Source organism: Cariama cristata, unplaced genomic scaffold (assembly GCF_000690535.1).
Source record: "Cariama cristata isolate BGI_N322 unplaced genomic scaffold, ASM69053v1 scaffold15579, whole genome shotgun sequence".
Lineage (NCBI taxonomy): Eukaryota > Metazoa > Chordata > Aves > Cariamiformes > Cariamidae > Cariama > Cariama cristata.
The window spans coordinates 15,222-35,498 of NW_009635411.1; the positions used below are offsets into that span (position 1 = coordinate 15,222).

At 39.5% G+C, this 20,277-nt stretch overlaps 1 protein-coding gene across 1 annotated transcript in view; it reads right to left on the minus strand.

The window, feature by feature from the left end:
• Window positions 1-1,070: 1,070 nt before the first annotated feature.
• Window positions 1,071-20,277, minus strand: part of ASCC3 (activating signal cointegrator 1 complex subunit 3) — a 103,707-nt gene continuing 84,500 nt past the window's right edge. Inside the window, exons 25-29 of the mRNA XM_009707542.1 lie at window positions 10,230-10,381; window positions 9,576-9,726; window positions 3,523-3,729; window positions 1,385-1,560; window positions 1,071-1,286 (exon numbers count right to left, since the gene is read on the minus strand). Coding sequence (XP_009705844.1) covers window positions 1,139-1,286; window positions 1,385-1,560; window positions 3,523-3,729; window positions 9,576-9,726; window positions 10,230-10,381 — 834 coding nt within the window. The 3' untranslated portion in view covers window positions 1,071-1,138. The remainder of the gene's footprint in view (window positions 1,287-1,384; window positions 1,561-3,522; window positions 3,730-9,575; window positions 9,727-10,229; window positions 10,382-20,277) is intronic.

Here is a 20,277-nt window from a genome sequence, read left to right on the forward strand (position 1 = left end):
GTCGCCTCCAAGTACTCGCTCAGCATTTTGAATCCCCCTGAGGCTGAGAAGAGGACTGACCTAGGATGTGTAGGTCTAGGTAAGCCGTCTCATCACTGTGTTGTGCAGAAGACAGGTGCTGCTGCCTTCTCCCTTCAGATTCATGTCTCGCAGGTGGAAGTGCTTCCGTGGTACTACCACCGAGCTGGGCCTCTCTTGGACACGACCTATCGTCTGGCAGACCTCTTCCTTGCTCATCAAGCCGTCTGTGTAAACCCTGGTTTTGGAGCCTCACTCTCCCTTATTTACAGAATGTAGTTGCCTACTTTAGCACTGAACCCTAGAACGGGACACCTGATTTTTATACACCTTAGTCCTTCACAATCGAGGAAAAAACACTAAGGAAATTGTAAATATGTAATACATATGTATGGTGTGTATCTATATGTAGGTACATACATGTAAAGGGGAAACTTTAATTATGATCTATATAAATTGCATTGCTGCTATACTGGAAATACTTTATACTATTTAGCATGCCTTTATAGCCAGATTTACTGCATATGTAATTAATATAAATTTGTGAATTTTTCCGTTAGATTATCGCCTTCAAAATGCCGTATGCATAAGAGGAGGATTTTGTTACTAAACATATATCATATTTTACACTGAAAAAATCTAACGCAAAACATTCTTATGGACATATTTTTATTAAACATGAAATATAACACATCCATCAATCTTTTCAGCAGTTCTTAAATCAAATTTTGTATTTTTCCCTATAAATTAAAAAAGTTGACTATTTAAACTACACTAATATGTAGGCTACAGAACACTTTTCAAAATGAAGACTATAGCCCTAAATTTGCACAAATTACAGTAGCTTTTAGTCTTTTATTTTGATGTGTCAAAATTCAATTTCCAATATGCTTTCCGAAAGAAGAAAGATGAAACAAGAAAAGACAAATCTTCATAAAGGAGTAAGGCCACTGCGGCTAACTCTGTGTTACCAGAGCCGATACAGTAGTCACTTTCAACTTCCTCAGTGTCTTGAGGTTTGAAGTTGGTTCTGCTAAGGCAAATGCATTTTGGGATGTCGGGAATGACGAGATGTCTTAGCTGCAAGGCCGGTTCTTTTGAATGGACTTTGCAGGTCACCTCACTTCAGAGCCAGGTGACTCTCAGCGTCAGACCCCTCTGCTGTGACTTGTGCCCCAGCACTACCTGGTACAATGTTCAGGTAAATATCGTACTGTTGGTCCATCCCAAGGTAGCTGTCGCTCATGAGATACAAGGTGTAGATACACCTAAAACGTAAAAAGCAGAATCATTAGTTTGGAAATCAGATCTTGACTCCTTGGAAAAGATAATCATTAAAAGAACTTAATTTGTAAGTTTGTCATACTTTCCAGGAGTTTCTGGAGTATAAAAAGCAACAGAAACAGTATTTCGATTTCTGACATATCCAGTTCTTTTCAGGGCGATGAGTTCTTTTTTATCGACTTCTCCCAATATCAAAAACCATCCTTCATCTTTAACTTTGGGGAATCGAGGAGCCACTGCTTTACTGTCTTGCTTTCCCTGTTGGGGAAAAGAAACAGCTTAGTAAAACTAGAAATCACCTTTCCAAAATGCCATTCTTCCTTGAATGAAAAACACCTCAAAATCACCTTGTCCTGAGTTGTTAGGTAAGACTGTCATTTAGCCAGACTAAAATATTTTTGTTACTTCTTTCCAGATGAAGGGTTTCTAAAAAAAAATAAAATCACAGTCCACAGAGAAAACCCCAGAATAGGAGATACTATTCCACTTATTTTGTAAGCTATTAAAACTTGAATGGAAATACCGTTCCCTTTTTGTAATTTAATCTCATATATTCCGAATGCTATTCTCCGCAGAAGGGTTAATTGTAAACCTAGTGTCTTTAAATAAAGCTAAACAATATTGTTCAAGATTAATATAAAGACACAAACAGCACTTGAAGTCTTTATTTGAGGTTGATATAGCACAAGGAAAGATTACTTCAGTGATTCTTTAAGACGGTGACTTTACTGCTGAAAGCCGAAGATAGAAGGATGCACACGCAATCAGCATTCATTTTGTGTTCCGTGGATGGAAAGGTTTTAGTGAAGATTTATACAGAAGAAAAAGCACCGCCATAGCAATGAAGCTTCAGAAACAGTTTGATCCAGCTGTTTCTTACAAAAGAGGGATCAAATTGTAGGAGAGGTTTATGAAACACTGATCACTGCATGAAATGCTCCTGCGCCCTTCTTTGCCATGGCATCTGGTTGGGAAAAGTCTCTGTAACTGGCACAGCAAACAGAACAACTGATGGAGGAGCTTTGACCCTTTTCCCTTCCTACAAATGAGAGAGTCTCCCCTTGAAGCTACGGTGAACCTGCTGTAGTCAGGACAAGAAGTCTTTTGGGAAAGCAGAATACTTTTCTAATATAATTCTTTAACTAATGTAAGTTAACTTCAGGATTTACAACAGAACGTATGTACCTCCGTTGTTATTTTTATCAAAGTGAAGTTGTCTGAAGAGTCTCAGAACTAACATCTGAAACCGTTCTCTGCTTATAGCTTGAACTCTTCTTTGCACCGTAACAAAAATGCTGGCAATTAGCACTCTTAGTTGTTTGAAACGTTAGAGAAATTCATTAGCAAAATTATCATCATGGTGGTCCACGTGCCACTCTTGGTATGCAAATGACAAAAAATGCACCTATAAGTGATAGCTACGGTGTCAGCAGTGCCTGGGTTGAATGCAGGAGGAATGGTCTTAACTCTCCCACGAGCCAGCAACCAGGTACGGCGAGTTCCTGCTCCTGGGGGCCGAGCAGCTGGAAACCCCGGCAGCCGCTGGTGCTTCTGGCTTGGCAGAGGAAGACTTGCTAAGGGCCCAGGGAGGTCACCAGCCCGAGAAGAAACAGGATGTGCTTCAACTGGGTGAAGGGATGGGACTGAAATTTAGGTGTGGAAAAGAACCGTATGGAGAAGTTATTCTGGGAACTGTTCAAAAAAGCTTCATGTGTAAAGCATGAGGAAAATACCCTCAGTGAGGGCCTGAGGATGCGTTAGGAGTAGAAACATATTTATGGATATGGCTCTGGTACGCAGTTTGGAAGTACCTGGGAATATAATAGGGAAGCTTATGAACTGGTTTGGGAAAGCAGGATATACCAGAGTACGGGTGGTGGGAGTTTGGGGCTGGCGAGGATTTAAATACTGCCTGGGAAGTTATCATCTCTACTCTTGCTGCTTATAGTGCCCAAACAAATAAACTTTGTGAGTTTCTGGTTTTTTTCATTGACTTGAATGGGTCTAGGATTTTACCTTAAGGGTCTATTTACTATCCTATTGCAACCTGAAAAACCATTTGCTTCATTACTAACACAGAAAAGGCTTTGAAAGGGTTTATAATTTACATAATATTTAAACTGTAAAAAAACCCTGTTGTGCTGTACAAAGCATTATTGAGAATGTAAATGGATTATTGGAAACTTGGGCACTTGGGAAGGAAATGATAAATTAACCTACCTGATACCCCATCTGGGTTCTCTGCAGATTTATTTGGAGCACATACTCTTGATCAGCGTGTAATCTGATCCAGCTTTTGTCATCTCGCGCGTCTGCTGTCGAAGAAGGAACAGGCACTTCGTTCTGTGGCTGAACTGGGTCATCCCAACAGCCCTTAATGCTCAGGCTGACGTTTAGGATTGGCAAACGGCACAAGAAATTCCAAGCCTGTAGAAAAAAACAGATCCCTGTGGATTACAAGACAATCTATACAATCTATACAATACACTGTAACAATAACAATTCAATGTGCAGTCTACATATGTATTCTATACTAATAATATTTTATTATGTATTAGAATATCAAATATAATCATACAACTGTCAATCACAGGCATAAAATACTTTTCATTAACCTCTTACTCTCTTCTAAGCAAATAAAACAAACGTGAAACTCCTCGAGCATGTTACAGATGCCTCGCTAAGCTTACTGACGTCTGAACACAGGAAAAATTCCTTACCACTCCTGAGTAAAATATTTTTCTCCCTATAAGCCACTTAAAAACTAGTATAATTAAGTTTTAAATTAAAATTCCTTAGCATAATCCATAAAGAACAAGTCACTGCAGTGCTAATTAGCGATGGGCAAACCTCAGAGAGTTCAGAGGATCAGTTCAGCTAATTAACCAAAAGTTCAACTGCATATCCAAAGTTATCCCTATTTTTTTTTAAGGGTTTCTTGCATCGATCTTCACGAACCCTCCCTTCTTACAGTCCTCCTGAGGAGTCTTAAGTCTCCGTGGTTTCTCATGAACTGCAACAGGCCCTCAACTTTCTCTCGTCCTTGTGCAGAGCACAGTCGTTGTTAGAGACACACCGTTTGTGTAGCTGAAGGTGACACTCTCGTCAGCCTTGAAGAGGCATCCTGAAAATGCAGCCCTACGTGGCTCGGTTTGGTCTCTATCAGATGAGGAAAAGCAGCTCTGAGAAGCTGTGACAAAAACGGTGCAGAGTAATGCAGGCTTTTAGCTAATAAAAAGAAAATCAGCTTGTTCCCTCAATGAAATTTGCTAGGAAGAAGAAATGGAAAAATGGGCTGTGGAATGGAGGCAGTGATTTGTGGTCTCACGGTGGTGGAAAAAAAAATAGATGAGGCCGGCACTGGAAGAAAAAAAAAACTTGAAAAGACCAAGACCCACCCTCTGCCCTGCCCTTTGTCCTCTCCAACCCCAAAACAAACCAGGAATCAGCACTTCACCCAGGTTTTCAACCACTACATATGAAGAGCTAGAGGGCGGGAAGGAGAAGGAGGAAAGAAGAATATTGATTTTGGTAAGGAGCCAGCAGATGTCAAAATGGGCACGTGCTGGAATGAAGAGGGTAGGCATAGTTCCATGAGCAGTACTGGCACAGAACAGGAATGTTTTATCTGGAAAAAGACCACAGTATATTTTATTTGTCATGTATTGGTTTGACCATCTTATGTTTTAACAAAAATCTATTTTCATTTAGATTGTGCTTGATGTGTCTCTGATTACTTTTTCCGTGCTGGAAGGCCTCCAGCCCCAATAAAAGCTCAGTTTGCTTTTTGGAGACATGATTACCATGATTCATACTGACAGTAACGGTGTATGTTAACAGATAACGAGGGCTACAGCAGCCAGGGCAAGCAGACCTAAGCTCGCACCGCCGTAGGAGGTGGTGGTGCCGTCCCGCTCTCCGACATCCTCCCCACCCGGTAGCTCTCCCCCTCGCCACCCGCCGGTACGTTGGCACTGCCATGCTGTGAGCGTGCAGCTCGATGGATCAGCTTGCTAATCATTTTGGTGACAGCATGAACTTAGAGCAGCTTAAAGCTGATTGTGGAAGCATATTCTCTAATCCTGTCAGTACTTGGAATAAGCATGATCCTTCAGTGCCACCGAAAGAAACAGTCCAGCCTCCTCCCCGGCTGGCACAAGCATTCACGTAGCCACTTGGCTACAGGCCACTTTGACTGTCAGCGAGAGGGTCGGTGCGAGCCCTCGTCCCCAAACGCTCCCTTCCCACCTCCTCGCCCGACCCAGCCACAGCCTTCGTGCAGCTGTGCGGTCAGCTAGGTCAGGAGAGGTGACAATGGCACGGGGAGGGCAGCACTGCCCTTTTCGGCTGCAGCGCCGACTTATGTTGGATTAAAATGGCTGCATTACCAGAGCCTGAACTAAATGAGAAGACTGATTTAGGCTAAAAACTAATCTCTCTCTCTCTCTCTCTTCCCTCTTCTGTGTGCTGCGTGAACAGCTGTGTCCGTTCAATGGAGACGGTGGGGAGGGCCAGCTGGGAGCGCTCAGAAACTGCAGTGGAAAAGCCGGGGACACCGACGCATTGCACTGGTGTTCTGAACAGTGCCTTAGGTAAGAAAGGACAGGAGAATGATAACAGAAAATAAACCGCTAGAACACTGAGGGAAAAGATACCCCTCTTTGTCCCAACTCTGAAAGGAAAGGGGTGAAAAAAAGGCAGCACCTTGAAGGAGGAGAAAACCCACCACAGCCATTCTTAACTAATCAGTTGTTGCCAAGATTTTGCTACATCTAACGCACAAGACACTACTAAAGTCACCTCCAGCAACTCACACTGGATGAGACACCTAAAGTGGCAAATGATTTTATGTTTAATGTAAAGGTTTTTAAGAGGAAGCTTACTGTAGGAACCGTACAGACCTACTGTGTCAGACTCTCGGTGCAGCAAAGCAGTGTGCAGAGGCACCCTAACGTATACCGACCCGGCGGTCATCGCTTTGGTTATACTTCAGATATCATTTCCCTGGAAAACTTTGCTGTGTGCTATCTCAGAGGGCAAGACCTGCTACAGTTATGTTAGAACAAAGTTTAATTTCAGCAGAAATCGTAATGTGCTAGCTCCTTGAGTGGTGTTACCTGTCGCTCTGTTGAAGAATGTGATTTGGTCTGGTTTATACCGTACAACCCCAACATACTCTACTTGTCAAAGGCTGTCGTGTCCTCATGTAGCTTTTACAGTGCAAACAAATGAAAGTAACTCTGAGTAACTTTCTAGTTAGGTAAGAAAGTAGTTGTAATAAGTCATTCGGTCATTAACGGTTGGACTTGATGATCTTAGAGGTCTTTTCCAACCTAAACGATTCAATGATTCCATGATTCTCCAAGCCTTGTGTATTTGAAAACTAAAGGCAAAGTCAGTACTGCTTGATCACTGATACAGCATGGATGGCAGGCCACCTTTTTATCACCATGCAACGTGGGGAAAATGAAGAAATGCTTTTCTTACTGAGGAAGAAAGTCAAGTAGTAGCAGCTGAAAATGAAAAAGAAGATTATAGGAACACAGATACTTCCCGAGTAAAAGCAACTAATACTACAGCAGAGAAAATACTTTTTTCAATCTTGAGGTTTCTTTTTTCTCTTTCAATAATACAAGTATCAGCTTCGTATTTTACAAGGTGCCTAATGTCTAAGTGACTTAGAAACTGAAACGGATTTGTTAAAGAAATACGGTTCAGAATGAATCACTGAAAGAAATGTGGAACTTCGGTCAAAGATCAGAGTTACAATCTAAATAGTTTTTGAATTTAGGCTGTCAGCTTTGAAAGCTCCGCTGGCTTTCAATGAGGTTTAGGATTATAACTAACTTTTGGAAAATTAAACTCGGGCTCCCATGTCACTTAGGTATTTCTTGACAATTTTACTTTTTTTTGCTGTATAGGGTGAGACAAGCACACATTATATCCTTTTAAATATATCAACATGCCCAATGTGTACAGGTACATATATGCTATATATATACATATATATATTTACCTACCAAACCGTAGATTCAAATCATAATCACATGAGAAATTCTTCATGAACCTTTGATAACATCATTAGCATTTTTGCCAATAATCTGTATCCCCAGGACTTAGCCTAATATTCCAAATCCATGAGCAGCTTCAAGAGCTGCTATTTAAAAATTAATTACCAATCTGCTTAAAAGACATTTTCTTCTTTCCAAACGTGAAATTTCTTCCTTTTCCTGACTGCCTCAAATTTATGTAAAGCTGAAGCTGTTCTTACCAGTTTCATGCTAGTAGCAGGTTTAAGATACAGATTCAGTACACGGTGAGTGAGAAGCAAAAGGTTTGTTAGGAAAAGAATGTTTTTGGCAATTTAGTGGTGTACTTACCGCTTTATTTGACTTTGTTCAGGACTGGTGCCAGAATGCTAGGCTTAAACTCTGTAACCTTACATTCTTTCTTTATAGAAAATATATCGTAAAGATGCATTCTTTATTGAAGAATTTTTCTCTTGATTGGCCCCTGTCTAAGTGTGCATTGAAAGACTTTCCCTATGAAGGCACTCAACAGGCACTCTCAATACGAATTTTAATTCTGTGTAAGGTATTACAATAGTTGTTTTTTTTTTTTTTCCTGAAAAAAATGCCGGAAAGAATATAAAATATTGGTATAAAGGTTTCGCTTTTGCAATGACCTGCCTAATACAGTCATGGCTTTGCTATACCAATATGGCCATTCCCAACTCACGGAAAGGAAACTTTCTCCTTGTATGACGCAAAGACATTATGTTTTTCCCTCTTATATGTATCTGTATTTACAAACACAGACATAGAGAGGCAGAGAGTCATTCACAGTGCGAACGTACACACCACATACACACCAGCTATTTTTGAAGAAACTGCTAAGACATTTCAATACCAGCCAAACATATTTATCTGAGGATTAATCTTCATCTATTGAATCAGACGAGAACACTGCCATGCATACAATTATTTAATTAGCAGCCAAATCCTCTGCCAGTCAGCAGCCGTTCCAGGCATACTGATGGGGCAGTAGATGCAAATCTCACAGTAGTACTGCTTTTTCTCATTACTACTGCAATTAGCACTTAAATTGATGCTTTAAACATACTAATTTCTGGAATAATTCAGGATTTGTATGTTACCTGGGATCGCCTCACTGCAGAGACGACACCAGATTGCTACGCAAATTGAAGCACTTTTGAGCCAAATAACCATCATCATATCAGACAGAGCCAATTTGCATTTGCTTTTAAAGATAACAGAATGGCAATTTATGCAAATAAATTAAGTAAGTTTACTTCTGAGTTCTCCCTGAACTAATTACAACAATGTTCTAATTTTTTATCACATCTAAAAGTTGGACTGAAATCAATGTGTATTATGTTAGAAATCTGTTGTTAAAGGAAGCCTTGTTTAGATGTCAATACATTTTCTTAATTCAAAATTTTGATGTTAATTCAGTTACAAATGCAGATGTCTGTTATAGACATTTAAGTACTTTTCTTCTTGTTTGCATACCAGTAAAAGGTTTAACTGAAGCTGAACAGTCAAACACAGGACATATTGCTGTCCTTTTAAATATTCAAATAAAAAACATTTGAAGTATAGCTTTTGAAGTTTTCATCTTTCGTACATTTATTTGAAATCAATAGGCTTAGCATGTGATGAATGCTATGGAATACAGCTGTCCTTTGCTGGGAACAGCTTGAAAAATCAAATTGGAAATAAGATTCTAGCAGCCTCAACATTTTGGAATAGTATTTTTTTTTTCTTCCCCCTGTGAAGTGTGAAATTTTCATCTGCTTTTTCTGTTTCAAAGAGAAAATGAGTGCTGGATCTTTTACTAAGGGTATTCTCAGAAAAAACCCGGTGTTTGACAGACCACTTCAGCCACCAGCTATGATGCCATTTGCAATGTATGTATTCCTAGTGCATAGCTGGCTATGAAAAGGTGGATAACACTCAGCAGATTGAATGACCTAGAGCAGCGTCTTTAGAGCAAAGAGATGTGGTAGTATCAGCCATAAACCACACACTGCTACTGGTTAGCAGGGAACAAGTGAAAATACTATTAAGAAAACAGGCAGAGAAGAACCTTTGTAAAGCTAGCAGCACTTTGAAATTAGAGCAATGAACGTGTTGCACTTTATACAGAACATCACGTGATATTTGCTGAAGGGGAGTGGAGAGAGTATTTCTTTTCCCAACTACTCTTCCTTTCCAATCACATTGATAATGACCACGGATAGAAAGTATTACCTGTGAAATGTGTGCTGTTTGCAATTCACTGTCCACAATGGAAGCAAAAACATGCTCTTTTCCTTCGCAGGCAGCCATTAGCTCGGGAAGACACTCGATAGGTCCTTGGTAACCTCCAGGCACAGCCTTCCTTTTGCCTTGGCTCCACTTCCTGACATGGACAGCAAAACATATGCCCGGGGAGGGAAAGCAAACATTTGTTGTCAGTTGTTTTGGTGGTAAAACTTGATGCTGGTTTCTGTTATTAAATGCTGGTCATTTATTTTTGGACAGCGTTAATCTCTGCATCGTCTAGGCATCAATAGAGCTTAGCATTATCTGCGATATTAAGATGGATACTAATGTATTTTTATAACGGATTAAACCAGAGGGATAATTAATATAGAGTTAGATTTGTTAGGACTTGGAACCCTTCCAGTGATCTCTTGTTAATTTGTCTGGAATCATGGTTCTCCAAATAATCTGTGGGGGTTAATTAATCAATGAATAGTGAAAACAGAAACTCCATTTGGGAAAGCATCACTGTGAAAGAATGAGTTCTGCTTCGGGTGCATTAATGAACGGTCTCGGGCACAACAGTGACATTCAAACACAATCAGCAGTCAGAAATGGAATGAAATTGCAAACCTGCAAATGCTTAGAAGAATTACATACCGAAAAAGGTAAAGGTGGTGTAGCTCTATATTGGGCAAAGTAAGCAGGGAAGAGTCATGGATCCATCTACCCTGAACCACCATCTGCACCAGACTGGTTATATTCAGAGCAGTCACCAGCCAGCCATGATGTGCTGCAACATCCAGCATTGCCTAATCAAAGGAGACAGATGTAAAAAAAGAGAGAATGCATGTATAATTGCGTACCCAGTTCATACAAGTAAGAGCATTTATTTAATGTTTAACGTACAGGAATTTCCAGCCCTTCAATACAGGAATTTACTTCAACCTCTACTGATGGCAGTAGGCACTTTCTGAATTACCCTTGAAAAAAGATAGAATAGATTCTGCATCATCATCGTCAACTCTTACCCTTGAAAAGGTAATTCACTCCATGTTTTTGGGAGTGAGAGCAGAAGGTGGGATCTTTTCCTTACAAATAACCTCTCTTTTACATAATCCAACCCAGAATGAAAGGAATAAATCTCAAAATCTACTGTAAGGGAAGAAGTTGCAATTACCTGCAGTATTGGTTTATATTTTGACACGAGACCTTTGCCAGAATTGTGTAATTATTCAAAAATCCTTTAACTATTTAAGAACACCAACAATGTATTTACATTTGTTCAAAAATCAATACTAATGTCACTTACCAGTAGCAGTTATTATTCCCATTTTAACCTAAGGACTTTAAAAAAAACCTCTTGAATTGGACTAGATAAACCCACTAAAATTTAGCTGAATGAGCATTTTTGAGGTTTTGTTCAGCACTGACACCTGACTTGAAATCTTGATGACAGATTCCAAAATAGCTAATCGTCTACCTAGGTGAGTAAGGGCAGTTAGAGAGAACATGGGTTTCACCCTTTGCGTTGTAAACGGTTGACCCTCTTGAGAATGAGGGATGCTTGGTTGTCTCTCCTTTGGCATCTCTATCCTGAGTCTGAACAGCTTTCCCAAACTACATTAAAAACCCAAGCACACAAAACACCCCTATCCAGCTACACATCACACTTTAAAGTGTTAACGATCCTCCCGCTTTCCATGTCTCCTGAGCTTCTGTTCCATTTCTACTTACAATGTTTTCGACAATACAAGTAAAAGGTATACCGTAAGTATCACTAGCATAAAGATGTAAATCGGCAAAATACATCATGGACTGTGCATTGTGAGCGGCCCTACTGACATGAGAAAACTGTTAGGCTTGCTTTTTTCCTGACTGGACTTAAAGTCTGTTTGGTTAGTCTGAAAGAGAATTCCAGAGTTCTTCCAAAGCAGGAAGGACCAAACATCAGCTTTCGGTTTCAACACTTCTTTCTTTTTTTTCAACGCAGTTATTTGAATATCTATACTATTCACCCTGTCTAGAGTACATTAAAACAATTATTATGATTTATAGAAGCATTTCAGCTGGTGAAGAAAATTATGCTATAATATGTTAGTTGTCAAGCTTATTTCGTTGTTTAATACCATTACGATCACAATAAAGTGGGGGTCTTCATATTGCAACACTCTAATTCAGTAGAAAATCATATACGGAAAAGTGGTTTGCCATGGGACAATGTAGGAAATGTGGAGTTTGATTAAAATACTAGAAAATGTTTTTGAAGAAAGCAAGAAGAGAGTCTGGTATACTGAGCAGTTTGAACACTTCTTTAAATACCATCTTCCTGGTATTAGGAGAGCTGTAGTTTGATTTTAGGACTAGGCTTAAGATGTTTCCATGGGTTTTTCTTTTAAAGACAAATGATATTGTTTGATACTTCCTGAGCCAGCAGATACCTGCATCATTTTAACTTATTTTCCAGCCACTGGTGTAATGAGGAGAAGCTGTCTATGTAAGTCTTTACATTTAATCAAATGTTTTACAGACAAACAAAAGGCAGCATTTACTTAAGGCAAACTAAACAGTGAAATCTTCTTTAAACAAAGGAGTTGTTTACACAGGCAGAGCTATTTCAATTAAATTACACTGATTCTAGAGAAATACCGAGTTTAAAGACACAAGGTAGTTTCAGTCCTGGCCAGTCACACAGTTTATTTTAGCAGTTTACAATGCAATTTCAACAGGTTTTATTCCAGAGCGGGGTGATAAGATCAGTAACACTTAGAAAAATATTTAAAGCGTTGCCCTGTATTACACAAACGTCGTCTCATTTCTCATGAATTGTGGATAAAGTGCCTTTCAGCTAGTAAAGATCCAGATTTAACATTTAACTGGTCTTTTTTGAAGGAAGAACCGTAGCACCCTGAAACACTCTAATAACACTCCTGGTGACCCTAGAAATAGTAGCTAACGGCACAACAGTCACGGTTTTCTTCCGTTGTCTTTTCACCTGGCTTGCCAAGGTGATTTCCATGTACGATTAATTTTTACCAAATAGAAAATAAAAGTATGTTAGAAATCATATTTGAAAGGAGCAGCTTCATGGCCGGTAGATTTATGTGTTGGTTCCCGTGATTTTTAATCAGATAAAGAGGGAATTGTTCTCTGCAAGTATCAGAGTGAAGTCTGTCTTTTAAACTTACGGGGCGAGTCGCTCTTCACCCGCTTCCACATCTTAAAATATATTAAAGCCTACAGATAGGGTAGGGTCCGTGTCTGCGAGCGTGTTGCTGAGACAGTACGGTAACTCTCTCCTGTTCTCCACTACCTGATTCTTGTTCTTCCCTTTCTGCTATTCTGACACAGCTGGAAACATCACATTCCTCAATGAACAGACTGCTGTATATAGGTGAAGAATAATGGGTGCATAAATATCCTGGTTTTTCCATGAGCGGCAAGAAGAATACAAGTAAGTTGTATTTTGAGTCAGCATGAAGCAGTGGTATTTTCATAAAATGCTTCTGAGGATACATGCATAACACTGCTTGCATTGTTTTCTTCCTTTCTTTTTTTTTTTTTTTTTTTTAATCTATTCCCCTACCCCCACGTCTTTTAACAGAGGTTTGAAAAGGGGAAAGGAAGAGAGAAGACGTAAGAGAAAGATAAATCTAAAACAAGCTATACTCTGAAATTAACTGGAGGATCCTTTCACATAGAAAATCTCCTAGAAATTGATAGAGGCCTACAGACAGATATCCCGTAGGGAGAAAGGAAAGCCTCTGTGTGTGAGACTCTGTGTTCCACATTGTTATAATGAATCCACATGGCAAATCCTCTTTTCCTCCTTATTTTCTGCTTCTTCACCCATGGAATTTATTCACAGCATCTCTATCTGGATGTGAAATCCAAGACAGTGACATTGTGAAAAAGTCAGAACAATGGTAAAGTTGGCTTGTTTCATCTGCTGCCTTGGAAACCCGCACACGTTTCATTTTCCGCTAAGTGTAAAACACACAGACGCTTGATACTTAAATGGTTATTGAAATTCCTATAAATACTCAAGGTAACAAATTGAGTCATTCCCCCATCTTCAAATTAGCAATATAAGATGTAGCAGCTAAATGAAGAAAATAATAGAAAAGACAAAAGAAAAAGTGTTTAAGAATTTCATATTTATGTTATCTAATGAATAACATTTAGCCTCTCTGGTTTCTCCAGTTGCTACTTGTTCGGTTTGTTGCTGTCGTTGTTAAGTACAACCCAGTATAATTACCTAGAAATTTGTGGCTTCTTAACTTTAACTCTTATTTGGCAAAGAAGTAATTTCTAAATATCTTAGAGCTGATAAGACTGGAACAGATTAAGACTATTATTCTACACTGAGAAATGGCACAAATTGGTTATCTGCCTTCCTAGCCTCCGAATTTCACGCCAACAGAGGACAATTCCATCACAGAGAAAAAAATTGAGAAGAGGACAGCGAGTGCAAGAAACGAAACAACAAAACTATACAGATGCTTTTACTTACAGAAAAAACATACAAATATTTTTTGGTAAACCAACAAGTTAAAAAAAAAAAGCCCTAAGCCCACTACTTTTTAACTTAAAGTAGAAAAGATGGGGTTCATAGATGCAGTCAAGGGAAGCATTGCTTGTTATAATGACAAATACGTTTACCATCACCTTATTTGGGCCTCTTCCTGCGCTCAGGAGAATAAAAGCAGAGGCCTATACTGAGATGGGTTTTAATGAAAGAATCAGGCGCTAGCTTTTAAGCCTTTCAAGTGTCATACTTGGACAACCACCAAGTAATAACAGCAATTAGTGACACATCCTTTCACTTTTTGTCTGTCATTATCAAAAATTGCTTGGCTTCTACCAACAGGGGAAGCAACCAGCTACAAACCGTGGCAGGCGTAGGACAAAAATGCTGATGCTCAATAACCGATTGATGTAGGTCTACCTGTCAGGTATGGAAAAAATGTTCCTTTTGATGATACTCAGAATTGAATGTCAAAATGTTTGGATCAAAATCTTCCTATTTCTTTCGTCATTCCAGGAGTGCATTAATACGAAACCCTCAGCATCTATTAACAGGTTTCCACGATCTTATTTTCAGGAGCAGTGGTCAGTTATCCTTAAGTATTGAATTATTTAAAGTGATCAAATGGTACCTTTCTGGTCTAACACGAAGCTGAGATTTAACGGTATGTCTCTTTTTAGCCAAAGTTACCTCTGACGCTTAGAATTTAAATTATGGTTTATAATTCCCTAGCTTGAGGGGAAGCAAAGATGGAGGCAGGATGGGGGAGAGGTGAGTGTGTGGCACACTCAGTGATAGCAGAACATTGATAGCAAAACACACTGATAGCAAAACATTGCTTTTCTGGGGTGTTTTTAAGCACTCTGTGCTCAAAATAACACATACCAAATTGTTCCATAACAGACATATCTGCCCCAGTCACCCCCCACCCTCCCTCATTTAGAGATTTCTCTAGCAACCGAAACATCCTAATTGCAAAACCTTTTATTTTAGAACTTTTGCAACTTTAGAACTTTTGCAAAGTTTTAACACTGTTTTTAGTATTACTTTCACATCCTTCATTTGAAAGCCAGATATTCTGGCTCACTCCTGTACAACAGGGTAGGTGGCAGGGGAACACAGACTGTACAACTGGCAGAATTTCTGATCTGCTCAAATGGCTTAAACAGCTTTTTCCTTTAAGTTAAGTTATCGAAGTGTTAAAATGAAACAGCTTGCATCTTATTATCAGAGACTGCACACTGCTTAGAATAATTTCTTCTTCCGTTTGAAGTCACCTGTCATATAACTCGGAATATACTAAGCATTTCTACTTAAATGCTGTATATATAAAGGTAGTTGTAAACATTGTAAATATAAATGTCAATATTTTGTGGCTAAATTATATTTAAGGAAGGTGGTAATGAAGTTAAATGAACAACGATAACTGCTCTGGATACAGAGGCTAGCTAAGGAGACTACGGTAATGTGAGAAGTGCCATTGCAGCTGGCAATGACATCGGTGATTACTCAGCTAAAAGCCGACTGCCCGCGGTGATGTCATCGGCCGTCATGACTTGGTGGGTGGGGGCTGAAACTTCAGCAGTACTCAGGGTGAGTTACACGACTTAAATTTGTCCACTCTTAAAAGATTAATTTTATTTTTTGTATCTGCGCTTCACAGACTTCATGAGCGCCTTCACTCAGGAAATTGAAGGTTGGTACAGTAATGTATACAGCCCTCTACATTGAACGACATTCACATTAAACTTAAAAGCTCATGTAATGGAAATCCAGCACATTCTCAGCCAAACAAATACAAGTCTTATTCTGCAGTGATGCTTTGAGGAAGGAAACAGGTATTTAAAAGAAATAAATGGTGTAAGACTAAAATACTTCAAATTGTTATCGCACAGTTACATCAAAAAGCAGAGTTAGGGCTGGTTGGGTTTTGTACCTGTTTTTGTACCTGAGTTTATTGTGTGTAGTATTCCATTGCCAAATAATCAAAATACCCCCACTCTCGTCTTTGCTGCCTGCTAATATAAGGTCTGTTGTCTAGGACTAGACTTCAGTTAGAAATATGAGTTTAGATCCATAGATCTATTAAAATCATTAGAATGGTGCCTAATTACAGCTGTTTAGGACTACAGAGTTTATATGACAAATATTTATAGATAATAGTATGCAAAAGTGTATGCATTTTACCCATTTTCCTGAAAACTATGAATTCAGAATAATAACAAATCTTTTTTGCACATGCTTCAATCGTAAAAGCCTTCCAATATGTAATATTATATTATGATCCACATGTGACTTGAGATCATACTAACACAAGTAAAATATTTTTCCAGATGTTAAAGCATGCCATGTACTGTAAGTTTCATGTTTTTATATAAATCATGATTACGATGCTTCAATGATATACCCCAGAAACAACAATTGACTAGAAAAGTTGGAATTTATTTGAAGAAGTCTTACAGAGGGTTTTAAGGTCACTGCCTTTTGTATGTTATATATTGGTAAAACAGACATCTACAGAACCTTTGCACTTCAGAGATCTAGTCCAAGATTACTTTTTAGAAATGTATTAATTTGGGGAGAGGGAGGAGTTCTTTCAGATCACTGAAATCAGACTCATACAGCTGTATACTTTCAGCCTACAGACCCCCCCTCCCTTGTACTTTATCAGAGATATAGTAAGATGTAATTAATCCTATTCAGGAGGCACTCCTTTTATACTGCCCTCAGCACCCCCCTTCCCTTCCCTTTTTTTACAAGGATATTCAGCTCCCTCTTCCATATGCTCTGCTACCCCCTACGAGAGTCTAATTCTTCACTCTCCCATCATCATAAAGGTCTCACCGATGTGTGCAAATTACGACCTTCCCAGCTGCTTTGTAAGACTCCTATCCCTGTATTCATCCTTTAGCCTCCACAGTAACAGTATTAGTACGATCAGAACCAGGCAAAGGACAAATCACCTACTCTCTACATTTAGTGGAGTGCAATCCTCGGGTTCGTAGTGACTTTTTTTTTCTTTTGATAATATTACTGAGATAAAAGCAGCTATAGAATGCGGTATCAGTAATGTATACTTGGTAGGGCATAACCCAATGTGTTCAGAACTTGTTGAGTCCCAATATCCAATTTATTGTCAAATTATTAATTAATTAATTGATATTCTCTACTATGCTAGTGAACCGTAAATACAATGAAATGTTTTTGATAAAAATCTCTTGGCAAGAAATCCCAGTTTCCTACCATAAATAATGTCTTAAAGACGGCATTTGTTCCAAATCTTACACAAATCTACCAAACCCACGAAAAATATGCAGCATCTTACAATAGATCTGCCCTCTTTAGAGTTTGAAGTCGGTTTCAAAGCAGTACTGTAATATTTTGTCAATAATTAAAAATTTTTGAGTGCATTCACAAGAATCCTTCTCAACAGCAACAGTTATTCCCAGCAACTTTCTCCTGAACTTTTAGCCCCATAAGGTTAGCATTCAGGAAGCTCAGCTGCTGTCTAACAAACTTAATTAATCAAAAAGTCATTTCCGAGCTGTAACTATGAGTAAAAGTGCTTCAAGTGTGCTAGCAAGCCTACAAGTTAATCAAAATGCTAATGCAGTACAAATTAAAGTTGTGATTAACATTTCACAGTAGCTGCTTAAGTGAATTGATCACACAAATGGGTTAAGCATTACTCATTTCCTCCAGCCCCAACTGGGAAAAGGTTTGCCATGGGTGGGGGAGGGATCATACAGAAGCAGCACCAAATCATCAGGAAACTGTCACCAAGATGCTTCCAGACACCAGCTCACCAATTTTCCAGAGCAAGCAAAAACCCCACCACCACTGCCACAAGGGTAACCCCCCCTTCTCCCACCTACGTACCCGCAGAACACGAGCAGGCAGCACGCAACTCCACCCCAGCGCGGCCGCGTACTTTCACTACAAAGCTACACATTGCTGTTTAGTATCTACAAATATGCAGTATATACTGCTTTTGGGGGATTATTCTATTATTACCATCCTCCCAATGTGGAATAATAGCCATCCAACCATGAAAGCAGCCAGTATTTAAGTAAAATCGCAAACGCGGTGCTACCCCTGGAATATTACCGCATACACAAAGATGTGTGGCAGTTAAAGAGATACGGCCTCTGCTCTTCACTTGTTTCTGAACAACCCTCTGCATTCTCAAGTTAATTTGATTCTCTTCCCTTCCTTCAAGCTGCCCATTTATTTATAGTTGCCAATGCACCCATTAAACAAAGCGATTCTCTCTTTCCCCGGGCATTTCTGGACAAATCTTACACACACAGCTGTAAATCAGGCCATTCCTCCGACTCCCACCGCCTCGCAGCAAGCGGTCGGCACACCCGCACTGCCAACAGGCAGCACAGGAGCTTGAAACACACTTTGGATCTTGAAGAACATCTCCGTTTTCCTCCTAGGCAGGAAAACAACGGCTCCGAGGGCTACGGCTCCCCAAGCCACCAGCTGTAGTGGCTGTTGGGAACTGCGGAGGTTTGGGGAGGATGCCTAAGAGTAAGTGTTTCGTACATAAGCCAGCTCTTAAAAGACAGCTGAATTGGGCAGCATATTTGTGCAATATTTGACGACTCTGAACATGTACCACAAAGATGATTCTCATAAGCAGAACAACAGCAAAAGCTGCAATTTCAATGACCAGAAACAACTTATTTACTTGAACTAGTTTAGAACAGGTAAAGTGGTGTTACACACGTCATCGTCCAGCTAAGGAAATGCAGTCCTTAACCCAAAGAGTTTTGTTTTTTTTTTTCCCCGTCAAAATGAGATTCTCCGGAGGAGTAACATGCTGGGGGAAGGCAGGCCATCGCGGACAGCGTTACGAGGTCCTCCTTCCAGGGATGTGCGTGTTTCCCACGCAAACCAGTCTTTACTCTGTAGTTTGGAATCTGACTTCATGTCCATCTTCTCTCAGTGCACAGCTACCCTACTGAGATGGGTTTAACACATCCATAGGTAAACACTTCTCAAAGGTTAAGGCTGAGCTCCATGGCAGTTCTACTCCTGGCAATATTAAAATATTTTATCAACGATTATACTACAAGTGGAGGCTTGTGGCCAATCCCACTGCAAAGCCAGCAACTGTCACATTATTTCCAAGAAGAGACTTGCCCTGCTGAATCTGAGACTGGCAGCGTTACTGCCTCAATTATCCATTTCAATTAATGCAAATATAGGCGAGTCTTAGAACAGCAGAGTAAGAACTGATCGCTGAATACACAGTGACAAAATATAAGGCTTGACAAAAGAAGTAAAAAAGAGATTAGATTTAGTCTGCTTCACATATTCTTAAATCAGAGAGAGGAAAAAAGGTGGGGTATTGTCTTTACAATAATAATTATATTCTATAAAAATATTAGACAAATCATCTCATTAGAATTTTTACTCCTTGATATTCTTCTGCAAGAAGTGGAGAAGTGTTTGATTTTGAGCAGCCACTGGAGTGCTCAGCAGCATCCTACTGACACCTCTATCTTTTCCCAGCAAAAATAATGCAGACTGAGTTCTAGGCCTGAAGAGAATATGCAGTCTACTGGAATTGCATTAAAGGTAACAGAGGCAAATACAAATTCAATGACTTGGCCAAGGTCACATAGGAAGTCATGGCAGATTTTTTTGAGCCATGGGAACCTTCTGTGCTTTACCTACGAGAGCCCGTCACTGATAACAAACTCGCTAGTCTTTGAGTGGAGCTTCTCAGTGCAGGGCAGGGACATTTCCTTCAGTCTCCTCAAAGCCCCAGTGGCCGGTCGTTACCGAGGGGTGTGGGAGGTTACACATTACTATTCCCCACATTTCTGCACTAAAAGGGAAAGAATTCTGGATTTCATCCTGGGTATACAGATACTAAATGTCATTTTGCTATAATGAACTCCATCTGTACCTAACGAATGCTAACTATAGGTAAACTGTACCAGAATACGTCTTCCATTTTCTAGGTTAACAATTACACTCCTCTATTGAGCCAGCACCACGACTCCTCAAATTCTGTTAAATGCTTATGACTTCTATCTTTCATCATGAGTAGAGATGAACAGAACTCTAACATAAACCTAAAACTTCTGAGACATCTCAGGAAAAATTAATTTAAGAGTAGTTGCATAACCTCTTATTAGAAGAGAGTGGAATCTTACCTGAAAT